Raw genomic sequence first — 18825 nt, 5'->3', positions numbered from 1 at the left:
AGCAAATCCTATTGACCCCACCTTCACAATATATCTAGGATCCTCTGCTACCACCTAGTAGCAGCAGTATAAACTTTCAACCCTTCTTGCCCTGGACTATTACAATAGTATTTCAACTGGGCTCCTTGCTTCCAACAAAGTCTTCACGAAGGTCACTCAACATATCCTGCATGATCCTGTGAAACACACATCATACTATGTCACTCCTGCACCAAACTTTTGTCAGAGTGAAAGTCAAAATCTGTACAGATTGGGCTAAGGAACTGGGCAGACACTTCACAGAAGAGATACAATCGATCAACAAATATATACGTGTTCAACATCTCTAGTAATAAGAGAAATGCAAATCAAAACCACCTTAAGATTTCCTCTCACCCCAATCAGAATGGTTATTATCAAGAACACCGGTAATAATTGGTGTGGATGTGGGGAAAAAGGCACACTCATACATTGCTGGTGGAGTTGCAAATTGGTACAGCCACTCTGGAAAGCAGTAAGAAGATTCCTCAGAAAACTTGGAATGGACCCACGGTTTGACCCAGTTATCCGACTTCTTGGTTTACATCCAAAGGGCTTAAAAATCAGCATACTACAGTAACACAGCCACATCAATGTTTACAGCAGCTCAATTCATAATAGCTAGATTGTGGAACCAATCTGGATGCCCTTCAACAGGGATAAAGAAACTGTGGTATATATACACAATGGAATATTATTCAGCCATAAGAAGAATAAAATTACGGCATTTGCAGGTAAATGGATGGAGTTGGAAAATATCATGCTAAGTGAAATAAGCCAATTCCAAAAAACCAAAGGTCAAATGTTTTCTCTGATAAGTGGATGCTGATACATAATGGGGTCTGGGGGCAGTGGGTAAGAGAAGAATGGAGGAACTTTGGATTGTGTAGAGAGAAATGGGGCAGGAACGGGTGGGGGAAGGAAAGATGATGGAAAGAGACAGACATCATTACCCTATGTTCATGTATGATTACATAAATGGAGTGAATCTATATTGTGTACAACCATAGAAATGAAAAGTTGCACCCCATTTTTGTACAATGAATCAAAGCGCAGTCTGTAAAAATAAAATTTAAAAAGAAAAAAAATCTGTACAGGTTGCCTACAAGGCCCTATGTGATCTAGGCCCATCATCTCTGTGACCTCATCTCCCTCTAAGTCACAGTGGCCTTCTTATTATCCTTGTAACTTTCCAAGCAATCTGACTTCAGGGCCTTTGCCTTTACTGTTCCCTCTACCTGGGACACTCTTCCCCATATTCATAGGGTCCATTCTTTCACTTAAGTCCTTAACTTAAATGTTACTCAGTAAGATATCCCCAGGCCACCCCTACAATCCCCCCTTCATCCTGACATTTTCTATTCCCCTTCTATTTTTCATTTTCCTTCTTGGCACTTAACACACAATTCTACATACAATATCTACTTTATTTGTTGTCTCCTTCTGTTCCATTAGAACATAAGCTCTTTGTGAATGGGGATTTTTATCTATTTTGTTCACTCTTGTATCCCCAACACCTAGGCACACAGTAGGCACAAAATATTTAAATGAATTAAGAAAGTCTTAAGCAGGAGTACCATGATCTAACTTACATTTTAATAAATAACTCTCACTGGGTTAAAAATAAATTGAGGATGAACAAGAGCAGTAACAGGGAGACCAGTTGGATGTTCTGGCAGAAATCCACTGCCGAGACGACACCCATGCAAGTTAGACTCTACACAAAACCAATGGAAGGTTAGCAAGTGCTCGTGGAGATGGATAAAAAGTTTGTGGGCTCAGATGGGAACTATGGAGGGGATTTGAATTGGCCAGTGTGGTATTAATTTGAAGAGCATATTCCCAATTACTGAGATTGGATGTGGAATGTGAAAGAAAACACTACCAACATTTTCGATCTACATGTAAAAAATGACAAAAACAATTAATAGGTTAAGGAGCTTTCTTTGCCTAAGTGCCTACCATACTTCAGAAAAGAGCACACAAGCTGAGCTTCTTCATCCTCACCTGGCCCCTCTGAATCGCATCTCCAACGACACTTTTCTCATTTACTCATACTAAACTGTGCCATACCTCCATAAGCCTGTATTTTTCCAGTTTCAGTGTCTTGCTCATCCTCATACCAAATCTGACTTTTCCTTCATCTGACCAACACTTAAACCATACAAACAGCACCTCCTCCAAGTTGCCTTTCTAATTCATTAAATCATCCCTTCCCTTCCCTCTGTTCCCCTTTAACAGCACTCACCGAGGAACGGTATATTAGCAGTATTTCTGTTCATAACCACTCACAAGCCCCCATTCAACCACGAGTCTACTACCCCTGAACAGGACCCACGTGTTGACTCACTGACTTCTGGCTCCTCAAAATGGACGCTCTATGAATGTGCATTGGGAGACTATCAAAGCTACACAAATTTCAATTTCAGTTTCCTTGCCTGCCAGGGGCATACGTGGCCCATGCACGTTGGGCCTTATAGAAAGGACATCTGCTGCATCACAAAGGTTCCGGACGGAAGAGAGCCTGAAGGAGGCCCGCCTCAGTAATGAAATGTGCGTCTCTGCAAACCCTCAAAGGAGAAATGGCAGTTTGACAGTGACTCTGCACCAGCTGACTGTGGGCAGGCTTTGGCTGAATGGCTGGAAAAACACGCGCAGAGTTCAAAGCCGCCTCCCCCCGCAGGGTGCAGCCCGAGGAGACTGTGCGCGGTAAGGTGAAAAGACTGCAGGAGTCCCAACCAGAGACCGCATTCCGGGGGCCTTGAGCCACGCGGTCTCCGGAGCGCTTCAGCATTCTGGCAGGGCCCGGCAACCGAGACGCGCAGGCGCCTCCTAGCTCCGCGCCCTGGGCGGCTCAGCCAATAACAGCGCGGCGGTCCCTTCCTGACGGCTCGAGGGCGGGGAGCCGAGGGGGCTCGACCAGGGCTGTGCTCCCATTGGTTGGAGCGGCACCACCCAGACAAAGCCCCACTGTCTTTGCGCCTGTGCGGAGGTGGCTGCCTGCCGGGCCGGGGCTGATCACCCCGGAATCCCCAGCCTGCCCCCGAGGCGCCTCCACCTTGCCGGTTCTACTTCGTTCCCAGCCCTGCAACCCATCCGGCCTCCAGCAAACCAGGCTTGAGCTCAAGCAGCTGGACCCGCGGTCTGACCGCTGTCCAGCATCCTTCCAGAGAGTGCGGCGATCCGGGAGGAGGCACTCTCCAAAACCCCCGAGAACAGAGCCTACTGGAGCACGCGGGAGAAGGAGGGCCACGAGACAGAATCCGGGAGATGGGTCGGGAAGGGAGCAGTGTCTAGAGTCCAAGGATGGAAGGCAGAACTGGCTTCGATCCTGGCTGGGCCTTTGACTACGGTGTGACCTTGGGCCAGTGCCTTCCCTTTTTAGGATCTACGTTCCCTTCTGTAAAATAGCCGGCCGGGAACCGTGAGGCCAGAGGGTTTCACCCGGGGGACCGCAGGGCCGCATGTTCGACCCGGAGCCTGCTGGGCACAATTTTACAAATAATAAAGGCCCGACCTTGCTCCTTGAAGTGCGGACAGAGGAACCGGGAAGGTTACGGGTGAGATGCGTGTACAGAGATCGGTCCATCTTCCCACTCTTACTTCGCCGCGGCCGCAGGGCTAGGACGCGGTGCCCCTTCCCCACCCTCATTCCGGGGACCGGCTCAGTGGCCGCCCAAAGCCAAATCAAACTGAGCAGAGGGCGCTGGCGCATCGCGCCGGAGCTACAGAGATGCAGACCTTTCTCTTACCCCAAACCAAATGGACAGGGGGCTCCGCTGCGGAGGGCTCAGATGGTGCGCTCCTCTTTAACCTCACGCTCCTGGCCTGGAGGACCGAGTGGGGGCGCTGCCACCGTTTCCTTCTCAAATCGGGTCTACAGGCCCCCTCCTGTGGCCTCCAGCTTCTGGCACCAGGATGCGCCTACCCACTTGGGTGCGTGCGTTAGGGCTGCGCCGGGCGGGGCTCGACGGCAGGCAACGCAGGGGCGGGGAGCGCTCCCGCGCCGCCTCCTTCATCCTTGGTCGCCGGGACTGGTTCTACGCCAGCTCAGGGTGCTCAGAAGTGCTAGGCACCCAGCCCGAGGTTAGCCCACTCCTATATCCTCCATCTCGGCCCTAAACCGGTGTAAATCACCACTACCACCTTTCCAAAGCCGAGAGGGAGATGGGGAAAGGTGGAGGGTGCAGGAAGGTTTTAGCCCCACTGCTGCTGGCGGGGAAAAGGTGCAGCTCCAGAAAAAGAGGAAACTGATGAGGAAGAAGCGCCTTCCTTGTCCTTCGTATTTTGTCTTTCGGGCTCATCAGGGTTGGTTGGTTGGTTGTCTTTTAAATTTCTGTTGATCGGGTGAAATTTATTTAAAGATGTGTTTCTAAGGGTCTTTAAATATAAGAGCGTAGATTCCAGAATTTCAACAATAGGACATGGGGGTGCAGTCGGCCACAGATCAAGTTCCCCTTCTAACCCAGTACCCCAAGACCTCCGTTTCCAGGAAACAGGCTGAAGAGAGAAGATGTAAGGGCAGATTGGTGGCAAAGCTATGTTTAGGTAAATTACAGGCGTAATGGAGAGGGACAAGGCAGATCAAATTGAGAAGGAAGTACAACTGGGCGGGGCGCCGCGCGGTGGAGCGCGCGGGGGAGGGGGGACGCTTAAAAAATATGTCAACTCTGTCTCAGAAGCTTCTCGAAGGCAGAGGCTGTCGTCCTCCTTTAGGCTCAGCTCCTGGCACATAGAGCCTCAAAAACTGGGAGAATCTTGAAAGGAGGATGCACTTGATTCTCTGTACCCATTTCACAGACAGCCTCAAGCTACAGTACTTGCTTCAGTGATGCGTTTCAGAATAGTCACTCTTTACAGGGTGCCACAACCATAAGAGCAAATCTCTATACTAAGTCACTAAGTTTGAGGATTGTGTATGAGGAAAAGCAGTTAAAGGAAGAATTAATCCTTTTCACCTAGAAAACCATTAAATCCTAACTTTGAACTGAGAATTAAGTGGAAATATAGTTCCATTTATGGGAGACAAAGGACATTTGACCTATCTGAGGTTATATCAGACACCTCAAATGGCTTGCCTCAGCTGTCCCTGTTTCGGAGCTTATCTGTCACTGCAACCAGGGACACTTGCAGCAGCCCACTGCTCATCTGACACCTGAGTGAACCTGGAAGTGCAAGGGAGCTAACACCTCATGGGTGATCTTTGACCAATGGCGGATGGGTGGTGGACAAATACTCCACTCTTCCTTTCTTCTGTCCAGCATGTGTGTGTGTGTGTGTGTGTGTGTGTGTGTGTGTGTGTGCTGGAAATTTGAACCCAGGGGTGCTCTACTGCTGAGCTACATCCTCAGTCCTTTTTTTAATGTTTATTTTTATTTTAAGGCAGGGTCTCACTAAGTTGCTGAGGGCCTTGTTCAATTGCTGGGGCTAACCTTGAACTTGCAATCCTCCTGCTTCAGCCTCCCAAGTCACTGGGATTACAGGCATGCACCACCATGCCTGACTCTGCCCAGCAATGCTGAGGAATCTTCTGTACACCTCCTAAAATGATAGTGCCCTGGGGGACATTGGTATTGACCAACTTGATCAACTCAAATAATATACTGTTGGATTGTTGTTCTGGATCCCTCCTTATTTGACTCTTCCCAGTCCTTGGGAATTCATTATGTAGCTTTGAAATGAGTCCCAACACTTACATAATTGCCTACATGAATGACTTAGGTTTTGCATGGAGTATAATCCCCGTCCCCGAGAGAATGTTCTGTCACACCTTATCAGACCACTTATATGAGTTATTGACCTCAACCATGAGATTCCATATCACATAAAACCCCAAGATTTTGGCACACTTTGAGAGATATGCCTGGTACAGAGCTACCCTCTGTCAGCCTTCAAGTTATTCTTAAAAACCTCACCCACCAATACCTGGGCTACCCTCTAGTGGGAGGGTCCTGGCATGTCTTCATAGTCTGTGTGTGTTAGTCAACCATCTCTCCTGAGAACCTCTTATAAGAAAGTACCTCAAACTGATGAGACGTATGTCCTCAGAGGCCTGTCACCATTCTCATTGAGCAACTGGACTTTCATAATTGGATTCTAAATGAAATCGGAAATCACTGTTGTTAATGTACTTCGTCTACCAAGTGTATTCCCTGCGAGATTTGTCTTATTATTCTCATCCTTTTGAAGCATTGTGGGGGAAAAAAAATATCCTGGGAAATAAGCCATGTGATTTGTGGAAACACGCTTTCATCATCTCCTTATTTTAACCATACCCAGCATGTGCCAAGGTTCTGTCTCCTTTCCCCTGTACCAGCAGCTCCTCTCTGCCCATCGGAGGCACAGGACAGGCTCTTCAGCACCTCACACTTCATCTCCACACTCAGAGGGTGCTATTGCAAATTATCAAGGTGGGGTAGGAGTGGGGGGACAAAACAGTCCCTGTTGACCGAGAGTGAGATGAGACATGTGTGTAAGCTAATTGGCTCATGAGAAGTCCAGTAAGTCTCCTAAAGAGTGGCACTTGGAGGTGCACTCAGAATTCTGATAGGGGCTCAGGGCAGGCTTCACAGAAGGGCAGCGTCCTGAAAGTCTCAGTCAGAAAGCACCTTAGGATAGCCCCTGTCCTAGAGAGGCCACAGGTGTTTACTCCCATCTCTAGATCAGTTCCTCTTTGCCTCCTAGCTCATCCCCCTATCAAATACCAGCTCAAATCAATCATTCCCTCTCCTTCCCAGGCCCAGCCCCTTCCTTGCTAGATCTAGTCCTGTCCCATCCCCCTGTGTGTCCCCTTCTTTTCTGCCCTCATGTTGAGTGTGGAATGCTGTTAATGCAGGTTAAATCCTGCCCTCAGCCCTTCACCTCCAAACCCTCAAAGAGCCCAGGTGGTGCTCTGTGGAGTTCTGCTGGGAGATAGAGAACCATGACATCACAGGGTTTCTGTTTATTTTCATGCAAGTGAATTTTCTTTTTAAAAAATTTTTTTCTTGCTAGAAACTATACCCTTAATCTACTGATTCTTACAAGTATCAAGTAGCTTTTTCTCTAATCGACAGTGAAGTAAAGAAACCCTGTGTATAATTCTGTGCTGTTTCTAAAGCAGAGCCGTGTTGCTCAAAAGCTTGTGTGTTGGAAAGAGACCTTGACAGTTGATCTTAACGTGACTGTAATACTGAATTCTGCAGATGAATGAGAACTGAAGGGGCTGCCTTTTCCCTGCAGTGAATTAGCAAGGAAAACAAGTGCTTGTCCTGAAAGGGAAAAGGGCAGGATCAGGCACACACATCCCCACTCCCCACCCATTTCTGTCTCTTGACTAATGTGTTTAGTTAAAGTGAGTGTTTGTTTATGCTACATTGGTTTTTGTTGTCCTAGTTGCCGCCTTCCCCGCCTTTTTTTAGGCAGAGTCTCGCTGAATTGCAGAGACTGGCCTCTAATTTGCAATCCTCCTATTCCAACCTTCTAGAGTCACTGAAATTACAGGTGTGTGTCACCACAATGGTTTGCGTGTGGGTATGGGGGATGAGTAGTCTAGAAATGTAAGCCAAGTTCTTTTGAGGTCATTGGGATATTTGAAGAGGAAAGAGTATGAGACATTGAGTTTTCTCATCTGTGGTTCTACCTCTTTCCTAAGCTGCAGCAATCTATAAAGTTCCTTCCTCCCTTCAGTGTGCATTGACTAGGCCTTTATTACATTCTAGGCATTGTGCTGTGTTCTTGGAATGCAGCGATAGACCAGTGAGGAGGCCCTGTTTTCAATAACACATCTTAGCAAGGAATGGCTGATCACCGTTGTACCAGTCACGTGCCAAGTCATGTGCTTTCACCTGATCCTGAAAGCAACCTAAGATCTCCATTTTACAGTTAAGGAAGTTGAGGCCTAAAGAGGCCAAACAATTTGTCCACAGCAAACATAGCCAGGAAGCAGCAAACACAGATCCTGCCCAAGTCTGCCCCACTCCAAAGAGTTCACTTTAAGTACATCACCAATTGTTCCAAAGTTCTTTCTTTGAAGAAATGTATACATATGCAAACAAATATACATATATATATATATATATATATATTTTTTTTTTTTTTTTTTTTTTTTCCTCCAGTTTACCCTTTTTTTCCCCCCTGTGATGCTGGATTAAACCCAAGGTCTCATGCATGTTAAGCACATGCTTTACCACTGAGCTATACTCCCACCCCTAAAATCACAGTTTATAAGATTACTTGAAGTTCAGAATTGTTTATAACTAATTGGGCATTGTTTCTGTGGCAATTCAACAGCAGCTGGAATTGCTTTGGCACATGGAAATTTCTTTCAATGATTACAACACCATTGCCAATTTATTATACCCTCTACTAGAAGTAGTTATAGGTTCTAATTAACCATATAAACTGAATGACAAAAATATGAGATGATATTCTTCATGCTTAAATCTGATTTAATTTTATAAATTTCAAGTTCTATTTTTTCAAAGAATATTTACTGTATTACAACAAACTTGTTTTTAAAACAAGGTATGAATTCATATGCTTATTTTATTTTATTTTATTCCAACTTTCCTCCCAATGTATGCATATTATTTTTATTTCTGCTTATTGCTACTAGGATAGAACCTTGGATTTTTTTCAAAAAGGAAATCAAGTTGCAAAGCGGCTGCCTTTCTGTTTTGGGGTTGCCATGTCCTCTTTCCAAAAGCCTACTCTCTCCTCCCCAGCCACCTCCCCTTTCCTAGGTCCTACCCAAGGCTCAAAGCTTTTCCTTCTGTTGACAACTGCCAGGGTCAGCCTTCTCTCACCTTAGCCAGATGTTGTAGCAAGGTTCCTTCAGCAGTATCAGCATGCAGGATCCTCTCCAGGCAAGTGACCAGTTGGATACCCTGGGATCCTCTCAATCCTCAATTAATGATGTATAAGTGTGCACCCCTGGAAATCTCTTCCAGGCTTTATGTGTATTCTTGCAATGGTTGCCTTTAACTGGGAAGGGAAATTCTCTCTCACATGTGATAAGCAAAGCTACTGAATGATAAAATACAATACTAGGGTTTCCGGCTATGTGTGTGTCTCTTATTGAACAGGCAAAGTTCAACTTTGTTACTGTTTGTTTTAAACTTCACTGTCTGTGACTTTGACCCTTTGACAAACAGTGTCTAGGATAGATGTTGCTACTTAGGGGTAGACTTTAAAAAAATATATATGATGCCAAAGGGCAGCTCCACATGACCTTGTCTTGGGCTCATCCCTCCAGGTATATGGGGCAGAACTTAGCATGGGAACTGGCCTGCATATAATGAGAAATATCTAGAGTGCCCTGAGGATGATCTGCAATCAGGACCTGAAAAAATTTTCAAAGTAGTCAAGAGGCTTTGTATAGGGTCACTTGTGAGGAGATAGGATCAAAACCACATGCTTGAGTGTCACAATGGAGGAAAGGAAGAATGTGACTGAAACAAAGGAGATCCTTAGGGCATCTCTGAGCATTTGCCATGCCCTGTGATTAAAGCCAATGGAAAATTATAAGCACCCAATTCAGTCAGAATTATTAATAATCCAGACCAGTCTCTTCAGGAATGATTTGGGTCACCTCACCAGGTAAAGAACCGCATCAGCTGAGATGCTTGCTGAGGACAAAGGGAGTACAGAATGAATAGTAGCAGTAAATACCAGCTGCAACTACGTGACCAGATACAGCAGCAAGGCCTGTAGTTGTCACGAATATTTCTTCCTTATCTTGTCATGTCTGTGTATGTATAGCAAATATTTTTGTTTTCTTCTATTTCTTTCCCTTTTACCATGCAACGTAAGATGTATTGACTTTATCTTGTATTATTTAAGTATCTTTAACTTTCCATCATAGTATGACGTGTAAATTACAGAATGTCAAGAAGAGTAAATAGCACCTAAGGACTTTGTATCTTTTGGAGAAAAGTTGTAGTTGGTATAGTTGTATCATGTTAGGTGAAAGTATGACCTATTTTAAAATTTATGATGATGATGTTGATTTTGTAGTGCTAGGGATTGAACCTAGGGCATCACATGTGCTAGGCAAGCACTGTACCACCGAGCTATCCCAGCCCAAGGTCAGCCTTCTCTCACCTTAGCCAGATGTTGTAGCAAGGTTCCTTCAGCAGTATCAGCATGCAGGATCCTCTCCAGGTAAGTGACCAGTTGGATACCCTGGTCACTTATTCTTATTATATTTATTTGGAGACTAAATAGTGATTAAGTTCAAGGATAAGTATCAAGTTTAAGGATAAGTATCAAGTTGATGAGGTAAAGATTTGTGATGGTTATTTTATACCCAGTCACAGTGCCTAGGTACCCATTCTGGATGTTTCTGTGAAGAGGTCCTTTTGGCATGAACGTAACATTTAAATAGATGCACTCTGAGTAAAGTAGATTGCCTTCCATAGTATAGGTGGGCTTCGTTCATCCAATCAATCAAATGCCTTAACATAAGCCAGGCATGATGGCACATGCCTGTAATCTCAGCAATGTGGGAGACTGAGACAGGAGGATTGTGAGTTCAAAGCCAACCTCAGCAACTTAGCAAGGCACTAAGCAATTTAGTCAGACCCTGTCTCAAATTTAAAAATAGAAAAAAGGGCTGGGGATGTGGCTCAATAGTTAAGTGCCCCTAGGTTTCAATCCCTAGTATAGAAAGAAAGAAAAGAAAAAGCCTTAATATAAAAAGACCGAGGTCTCTAGAAAGAGAAATTGGCCAGTGGACTGTCTTCAAACTCAAGCTGAACCTCTTCTCTGGGTCTTCAGCCTGTCACCCTCCTCTGTAGAGTTTAAACTTGCTAAACCTCCTTAAAACTAACTATGGTGCTGGGGATGGAGCTTTGTGGTAGAGCAGGCACTCAGCATTCCCAAGGCCCTGGGTTCCATTCCATCCCCAACACACACACACACACACACACACACACACACACACACCCCTCTGAGATGACAGGTAGGTGATGATAGATAGATAAACAGATGATAGATAGTTGGCTGAACAGGAACAGATGGAAATACTCGTCTGCAGAACCCTGATTAATGCACCCACCCTCATGTAACATTGAAACAGATTCCTCTCCTCTGGAATTGTCCCTTTCTTGCCCTTTTTTTTTTGGAAATCAGGACGTAACACTGGCAGAAAGAGCCCTGACCCCAGAGCTAGAGCACAGGTCAGAGGTAGAAGGGTTGATCTCAGGCCAAGCTGGGACGTGGCAAGACTTTTCACCCTTTCCAACCCCTGAGGTCTCTGTGGTCCCTGCCCTCCAGGTGCTCAAAGCCCAGGAAGGGGCTACAAAACTGCAGCTTACTGTTTTCCAAGGCAGCTTGCACCAGGTGATACAAGTTAGGCAAGGTGGGACTCTGGAAGGATGGAAGAGAGAACTATTGCTTCAGGTTGGGGCCAAGGAGCCTGCTTCATGGAACTAGTGACTGCCTTGGATCTCAGATTCAGGATAGACAGACTATTTTTTCTTCCCACATTTTATTTCGAAAAAATTGTGGGTTGGGGATATAGGTCAGTTGTAGAGCACTTTGCCTAGCATGCGTGAGACTCTGGGTTTGATTCCCAGTGTAAGCTCGGGGCACGACTAGTGGCCAAATAAAATCGGACAGAAAGTGGTTGAAGCAAGCTTTATTGGAATTTGGCGAAATTCCCAGCCCCCCGGGTACAGGTCAGGGTAGGAAGCTGGAGAAAATCGCACGTGGCTCCGGCTGCCCAGGGTCTTTATAGGCCGGAATGGGCAGGAGTCCTGCTGAGTCATAGGTGGAGGTAAGGGTCAGTGGAGTTTTCCTGCCTGTTTGATTGGTCACCATTGGGCGCGCTGCCCTTTGTCTCAGTTTCTCCACTGTTAGTCATATAGTCGCCCAAATTCCGACCTAACACCCAGCACTGAATAGAAAAAAAAGTTTAAACTTGCAGAAAAAGTAAGGAGAATTATAATGAATACTCAAACATCCATAGTCAAGATTTACAAGGACCTGGGTGTGATGGCACTCGCCTATAATCCCAGCAGCTTGGGAGGTTAATGCAGGAGGATCAAGAGTTCAAAGCCAGCCTCAGCAATGGCAAGGCATTAAGCAACTCAGTGAGACTCTGTCTCTGAATAAAATACAAAATAGGACTGGGGATGTGGCTCAGTGGTCGAGTGCCCCTGAGTTCAATCCTCATTACCCCCTGAAAAAAGAAAAGAAAAAGAAAAACAATATTTACTGATGTTTAAGTTTGTCACACTTTCTCTCTCTCCTTCATAAATGTACACATACATATATACAATAAATACACACACACACACATATATGTATGTATGTATTGCCAAATCAGTTGGAAGTAATCGCAAAGACTAGGTGTGGTGGTGCATGCTTGTAACTCCAGCAACTCAGGAGGCTGAGACAGGAGGATCACAAGTTCAAGGTCAGGCTGGGCAACTTAGGAAGACCCTATTTCAGAATAGATATAAAAAGGACTGGAGACATACCTCAGTGGTAAAGCACTCCTGAATTTGTGGGGTGTGGGGCTGGGGGAGAAAAGAAAGAAAGAAATTAGTTGTAAACTTGACTCATCATTTCCAAATATTTTTTTCTGCATATATCTCACAAGAACAAGGCCATTCTCCTACCTAACCATGATACTATCGGATGCTCTTGTCATATTCAAGAAATTTGATTTTGATAACAATACTATCTAATTAATGTTACTCAAATTCCTTCTGTTGTTCCTATAATTCCCTTTATAGGGCAATAGTCATGGAGCAGGACTGCACTTAGTTACTATACCTCTTCGGTTTTCCATCATCTAAATAGTACCCTGTCTTCTTTGGAGTATATTGGAGGGTCTTTCATGACATTAATAGTTTAATGAGTTCAAACCATTGTTTTGTAAAATGTCCCCAAATCTGGATTTGTCTGATCATTTCCTTATGATTAGATTAAAGTTAAATATTTTTGGTAGGAATACTTCCTAGGTGACATGGAGGTAGAATTTAGACTGGTTGAAGTTGGGAGGGTGAACTAGACATAGGGAACAGCAAAATGATGGTCCTTAGGTGTGAAAAGGTCCAGCGGGTCAGGAAATAGGTGTGGTCCCATGGAGCCTTGGTGCTGGGGTAGGGCAGCAGGACCTGAGAATATACAAATTTGGTACCTGTTTCTTGGACTCTCTTCAAAGGGCACTGGAAACATATCAACTTTTTATAAAAGAATCTCAAAGATCAAAAAGTCTTCAAGACCCAAAGAAAAGAGTTTTACTCTACTATAGGGCAATAGTAACAAAAACGGCATGGTACTGGCACCAAAATAGACAGGTAGATCAATGGTACAGGATAGAAGACACAGAGACAAACCCACGTAAGTCCAATAACCTCATACTAGGCAAGGGTGCCAAAAACTTACAATGGAGAAAAAGATAGCCTCTTCAACAAATGGTGCTCGGAAAACTGGAAATCCATATGCAACGGAATGAAACTAAACCCCTATCTCTCACCCTGTACAAAACTCAACTCAAAATGGATCAAGGATCTAGGAATTAAACCTGAGACCCTTCACCAAATAGAAGAAAAAGTAGGCCCAAATCTTCGTCATGTTGGTTTAGGACCAGACTTCCTTAACAAGACCCCCATATTGCAAGAAATAAAAGCAAGAATCAATAAATGGGATAGATTCAAACTAAAAAGTTTTTTCTCAGCACAGGAAACAATCAATAATGTGAAAAGAGAGCCTACAGAGTGGGAGAAAATCTTTTCCACACACACTTCACACAGAGCACTCATCTCCAAAGTTTATAAGGAACTTAAAAAACTTTACACCCAAAATACAAAGAACCCAATCAAGAAATGGGCTAAGGAAATGGGCAGACACTTCACAGAAGATATACAGGTGATCAACAAATACATGAAAAAGTGCTCATCATCCCTAGTAATTAGAGAAATGCAAATTAAAACCACCCTAAGATTTCATCTAACTCCAATTAGAATGACTGTTATCAAGAACACAAGCAATAATAAGTGTTGGCATGGATGTGGGGAAAAGGCACACTCACACATTGCTGGTGGAGTTGCAAATTGGTGTAGCCACTCTGGAAAGCAGTATGGAGATTCCTCAGAAAACCTGGAATGGACTCACAGTTTGACCCAGCATCCCACTCCTCCATTTACACCCAAAGGACTTCAAATAAGCATACTGCAGTGATGAAGCCACATCAATGTTCATAGCAGCTCAATTCACAATAGCTAGATTGTGGAACCAACCTAGATGCCCTTCAATTGATGAATTAAAGAAACTGTGGTATATATACACAATGGAATATTACTCAGCTATAAAGAAGAGTAAAATTATGGCATTTGCTGGTAAATGGATGAAGTTGGAAAATATCATGCTAAGTGAAATAGGCCAAGCCCAAAAAACCAAAGGCGGAATGTTTTCTCTAATAAGTACATGACAATATATAACGATGAGGAGTGGCGGGGTGGGGGAGGGGGAAGAGAAGAATGAAGGAACTTCGGATGGTGTAGAGGAAAAAGGTGTGGAAGGGGGTGGGAATGGAAAAACAGTAGAATGAAATAGTCAGTATTATACTAAAAAGCTGCTCCCCTGCCCTTTCCACTGCAGTCATTTCCCCACCTCCCAACTTCTTGTCAGTCTGTGAACATCCTAGCTAGCTATTGGTTCATCGGTCAGCTTGCAAGTATCCTCCATTATTGGTCCCGCTAACCTTCGGAATTTGACTGCTTAAGGATAGCTCCCCGCCATTTTCTCTCTCTCTTCTCCTCTCCTCACTTTCATGCTTCTCTCTCTCTCCTCCTCGCTTTCTTGCTGTCTCCTCCATTTCACTCTCTCCTGCGCGCGCGCCCTTTCTCTTTTCCTCTCATTTTCTCTCTTACCCTGCAGGGAGACACTCTGGGTGCTTAATAAACCCCCTTATGTGAGTTCCCACATCCGGAGTGGTTTCTGGGTTCTTACAAGTATTACTCTCTATATATGTATGATTACATCAATGGTGTGAATCTACATTGTGTACAACCCTAGAAATGAAAAGTTGTACCCCATTTGCCTACAATGAATCAAAATGTGTCTGTAAAAATAAAAAAAATAATAATAATTAAAAAAAAAAAAGAGTTTTAAATGAAAGGATTCCTGATCCCTGGAAGAGATGTTTTGCATAATGGGGACTTTCCAAACATCCCCCAGACTATGATGTTTGGTTAATTAGGGAAAAGAGGGGAAAAAATTCTCAATTAAATCAAAGGAGTATAATTGTTTTTTAGTATCACCCTTTGCCTTTCATTCTTGTCTGCCAGCTCTGTCATTAGCCCTTTTCCCCAGAGGCATTTCCTTTTCCCTGACATCCCTTCCTTTCGCGCTCTCCTTCCCAGTCACTCAAATGCCCTCCCTTTCACCCTTAACATGGACATCGGACTGCCTGGCCCAGGCCTCATTAGCCAGCACTGCAGGCCAGCCTGGGGAGGACCACCCTCTTGGGGCAGGTCATGTGGGGCCCCAGGACCTGCCGAGGAGCAAAGCACTTGAGAAGACTCTGAAGCTGTCGGGGACACAAACTGTGAACAGGAAGTAAGCCTGGCTTAAGTCAGAAGCCAAGCTGGACGTAGGAGAGTGTAGAAACAAAGAGAGTCTGAAGGGCAGAGGCTGGGGAGTTCTCTCCTGAATTTGTAGAGGTGTCCTCCCTGCTCACAAGTCGCGCAGATTCACAGGTGATGTGTGTGTGCTTAAGGTTGGGAAACCACGCGTGCCTTTGTTTGGAGGCCCTGGCCAGCCAGAGCATCTCTGGGTTACCCTGCCTAACACTGCCTGGGAGCTGGCAACTTCCTGAGGTGGACTAAGGGTTCCTGGAAGCTCTCCTTGCTCCCCATCCCCTTCACTTCACCAGGTTCTGAGGCCAGCGTCCAGGGCAGGAGGAATTTGCCTTACCTGTCACAACACCCTGTTTTCTCGCCTATCGCTAGGTCAGATCTAGGGTGTTGAGGGACACAGAACACCAGATGGGGTCCTGATAGGTCAATTAGAGAAGATCCAAGGAGAGGAAGGGGCATCAGGGCATGCACAGGAGGGGGAGGGGTGAGCTAGAAACAGAAGGCCACCAGGTGGACCGGCCTAGTCTTCCAGCCCTGACTAAAGCAGAAGCAAAGGCAGAACTGTGTGAGAAGCTATGAGGAGAGGATGCGCCCCTGCACAAAATAATAGCGCTCCACTCAAGTTGAGAGGCTCAAAGCTGGGAGGCAGAGTTGAGAGTCCTGTCCACCAGGGTCCAGACAACGCAATGGTGAGGCCAAAAGGCAAGAAAAGGCATGAAGTATAAATTTAAAAACTTTACCACTGCTGCAGGCACGCTCATTATTAACCTACGTTATTTAGGATAATTAACATAAAATGGTTAAAATAATAATGGAGTTCAGCAAGTTGTTTGCATATGAGACACATACAGGGAAAAATTTAATAGCCTTCTCATTCGGAAACTATAGTGGGGATGTAGCTCAGTGGTGGTGTTGCAGAGCAAGGCCATTCATGGAGCCTAAGAGACTGCATACGGTCTCAGTCACTGATTCTAGGGGAAATGCCAGAAGATTTCAGGCGAGTTGCATACAGTAGCAGGCATGAGTTTATTAGAAGAGATAGAAAAAAATGGAAAAGGGGAGTCATTCAAGGGAAAAAGTGGGTCCCCTCAGAGAGGAGAGGGACAGTGTGTGTGTCCTTGCCTCCTATTTTATTAAAGGTCCCAAGAAAGTTTCCGGGGAGTCCTGCCCCGGTTGACTTCTTGACTTCTGATAGCAGAATTGCATCAGACTTTCAAGTCCTAACTGCTCATGGTCTTACCCCATGGAGGGGAGATTTTATTAGTATAATAACATGCTAAAGATCCTAGGCAACTCTGTCAACTTGGTACCCACTGACCAGTTCTATTTAGAACTTGCTCTTATAGATTTTATGGCTGGCAGGGGGTGCTTTGCTTTCAATTGTCCTGTATCACTGAGTCCTGAAGTCTGGTCTGCTTAAGGACACAAACCCCCCCCCCCGCCCCCCTTCAGGGTAACTTTTGTTCTTGTATTCATCAGGGAAGAGCCTTTCAGGCCTGCATTTCTATTGCAGATAACAGGTTGTTTGCTGAGAAATGTTGCACATTGTACTGACTTAAAACAGGACAGGGTCACAGGTAAATTGCTTTTTAAAAGAAAGCATGTGGGAGTCAGCATAGTGATACCTCCGTTTGTTGGTGATGAGTTCTGCTTTCTAAGATGTTGAAGTATAACATGAGAGAAGCGCGCCAAGGCAAGCGTATTAAGTAGGTTTTATTTAAAGTAGTAACACGGACTTCTCCTGAGAGGGAGAAGGGGGCCATGGCTGGTCTTCTGGTATCCCAAGAAGTGAGCATGCCCTACATCTTTTATGGATTAGGGTCTCCTTTGTTCTCCTGCTCTCTTCTCCTTACCTTCCTCCTTCCTACCTATGTGAGGAGGCCCAGGAGATGCCGGTGACATGACAAAAAGGTGAGAAGCAGATGGCAGGGGGAAGGGCGGCAGCGGGGAGGGCAGGTAGGGACCCAGGGGCATTAATTAGCCATTCCCTGTCTGCAGCCTTTTTTGAGAGGGGTAGTATAGGCAGGTAACTTTGGTGATCAAAAGGGCTCTGGAGACACTGACCTTCCAATCATCCAGGGGCGGTCTCCAACTTCCCAGACTCAGAAGGTCTTCATTCCTCAATTCGACCCAATTACCTATAATTTTGGTTTCAATAGTTGACCCACTTTATAGAATTATCCCCTTAATCTCAAGTTCCATCTGCTCACATTGCTGTGTGACCAATCAGTAGAGTTCTTGCCTAGCCTGTGCAAGACCCTGGGTTGGATTCTCAAAACTGCAAAAAATAAAAATAACAAATTTGCAAAAGCATAAAGGAAATAAAATGGTGAAAAATCATACTAGTCTCAACAAAAAAAACTAAAAGTATCTGGAGACGACAAGAAAATGTAGAATAATTATCAAGAAAACTGTCTTTACTGAAAGACATGAAAGATGACTTAAAAGAGACATACCATGTTAGATAAGAAAGCAACATTATAAAAGATGGATTTTTTCCCCCTTCATGTTTATTGAGAATTTAGTGTAGCTTGGGGAGGTTAGCGAGGAAAACTTGACCAATTCATTCGAAAGAGGTAAATGCAGGAAGATCGTATGTTCAAAGCCTGCCTCAGTAATTTAGCGAGAACACCTCTCAAAATAAATATTTTAAAAAGGCAGGGGATTAGCTTAGCTGTTCAGCATCTCTAGGTTCAATCCCCATTATTGAAAAAAAAAAAAAAAAAAGACCGAAGTCAAATTGAGGTAGGATAGGTAGGAAGGAGATAAAAAAGGAAGGACAGGGGGACTATATAGCTTTAATCCACAGCCCCCTGGGAACAGAACCTAGGGTTTTGAGCATGCTAGACAAGCACTCCGTGACTGAGATACATCTGCTGCCCCTATAACTTTAAATTTAAAACCTCCACCTTCATCTACCTCCGGGTCTATTTTCCTCTAGATCTAAATTCTTAAATGATCCAACAAATCTTAGAGCACTCTAAGTCCAGTTAATTAGTGTCTACATACCTCATTTGCTTACAGAATGTGTTTTTAGACTAGTAAAAGGAAATCTATAGAGAAATGTTAGGGAGATCTGAGCAGCTGTATGGGGGCAGGGCATCAAGCAGCCCGCTCCCACCCAAAAACAACCAGTCAGAAACCGGCAGATAAACACTAGTGGCATCTCACAACCACCTGTCAATCAATGGAGTCCCTAGTCAACCCCAGGGGGACACTAAACCCTCAAGCCTTC

General features: G+C 44.8%; 1 protein-coding gene across 3 annotated transcripts in view; it reads right to left on the bottom strand.

The window, feature by feature from the left end:
• The window catches only part of Bdh1 (3-hydroxybutyrate dehydrogenase 1), a 47303-nt gene extending 38287 nt beyond the window's left edge, over nt 1-9016 (bottom strand). The window contains exon 1 of one of the 3 annotated variants that reach the window (XM_047564480.1): nt 8805-9016. In XM_047564480.1, coding sequence (XP_047420436.1) covers nt 8805-8848 — 44 coding nt within the window. In that variant the 5' untranslated portion in view covers nt 8849-9016. Of the gene's footprint in view, nt 1-3759; nt 3962-8804 lie in introns of those variants that run through there. The other 2 variants (XM_047564481.1, XM_047564483.1) reach the window with 2 other exon arrangements.
• Nucleotides 9017-18825: the final 9809 nt, after the last annotated feature.

Source organism: Sciurus carolinensis, chromosome 9, assembly GCF_902686445.1.
Source record: "Sciurus carolinensis chromosome 9, mSciCar1.2, whole genome shotgun sequence".
In the NCBI taxonomy this organism is placed as follows: domain Eukaryota; kingdom Metazoa; phylum Chordata; class Mammalia; order Rodentia; family Sciuridae; genus Sciurus; species Sciurus carolinensis.
This window is presented reverse-complemented; position numbering and strand designations above follow the sequence as displayed.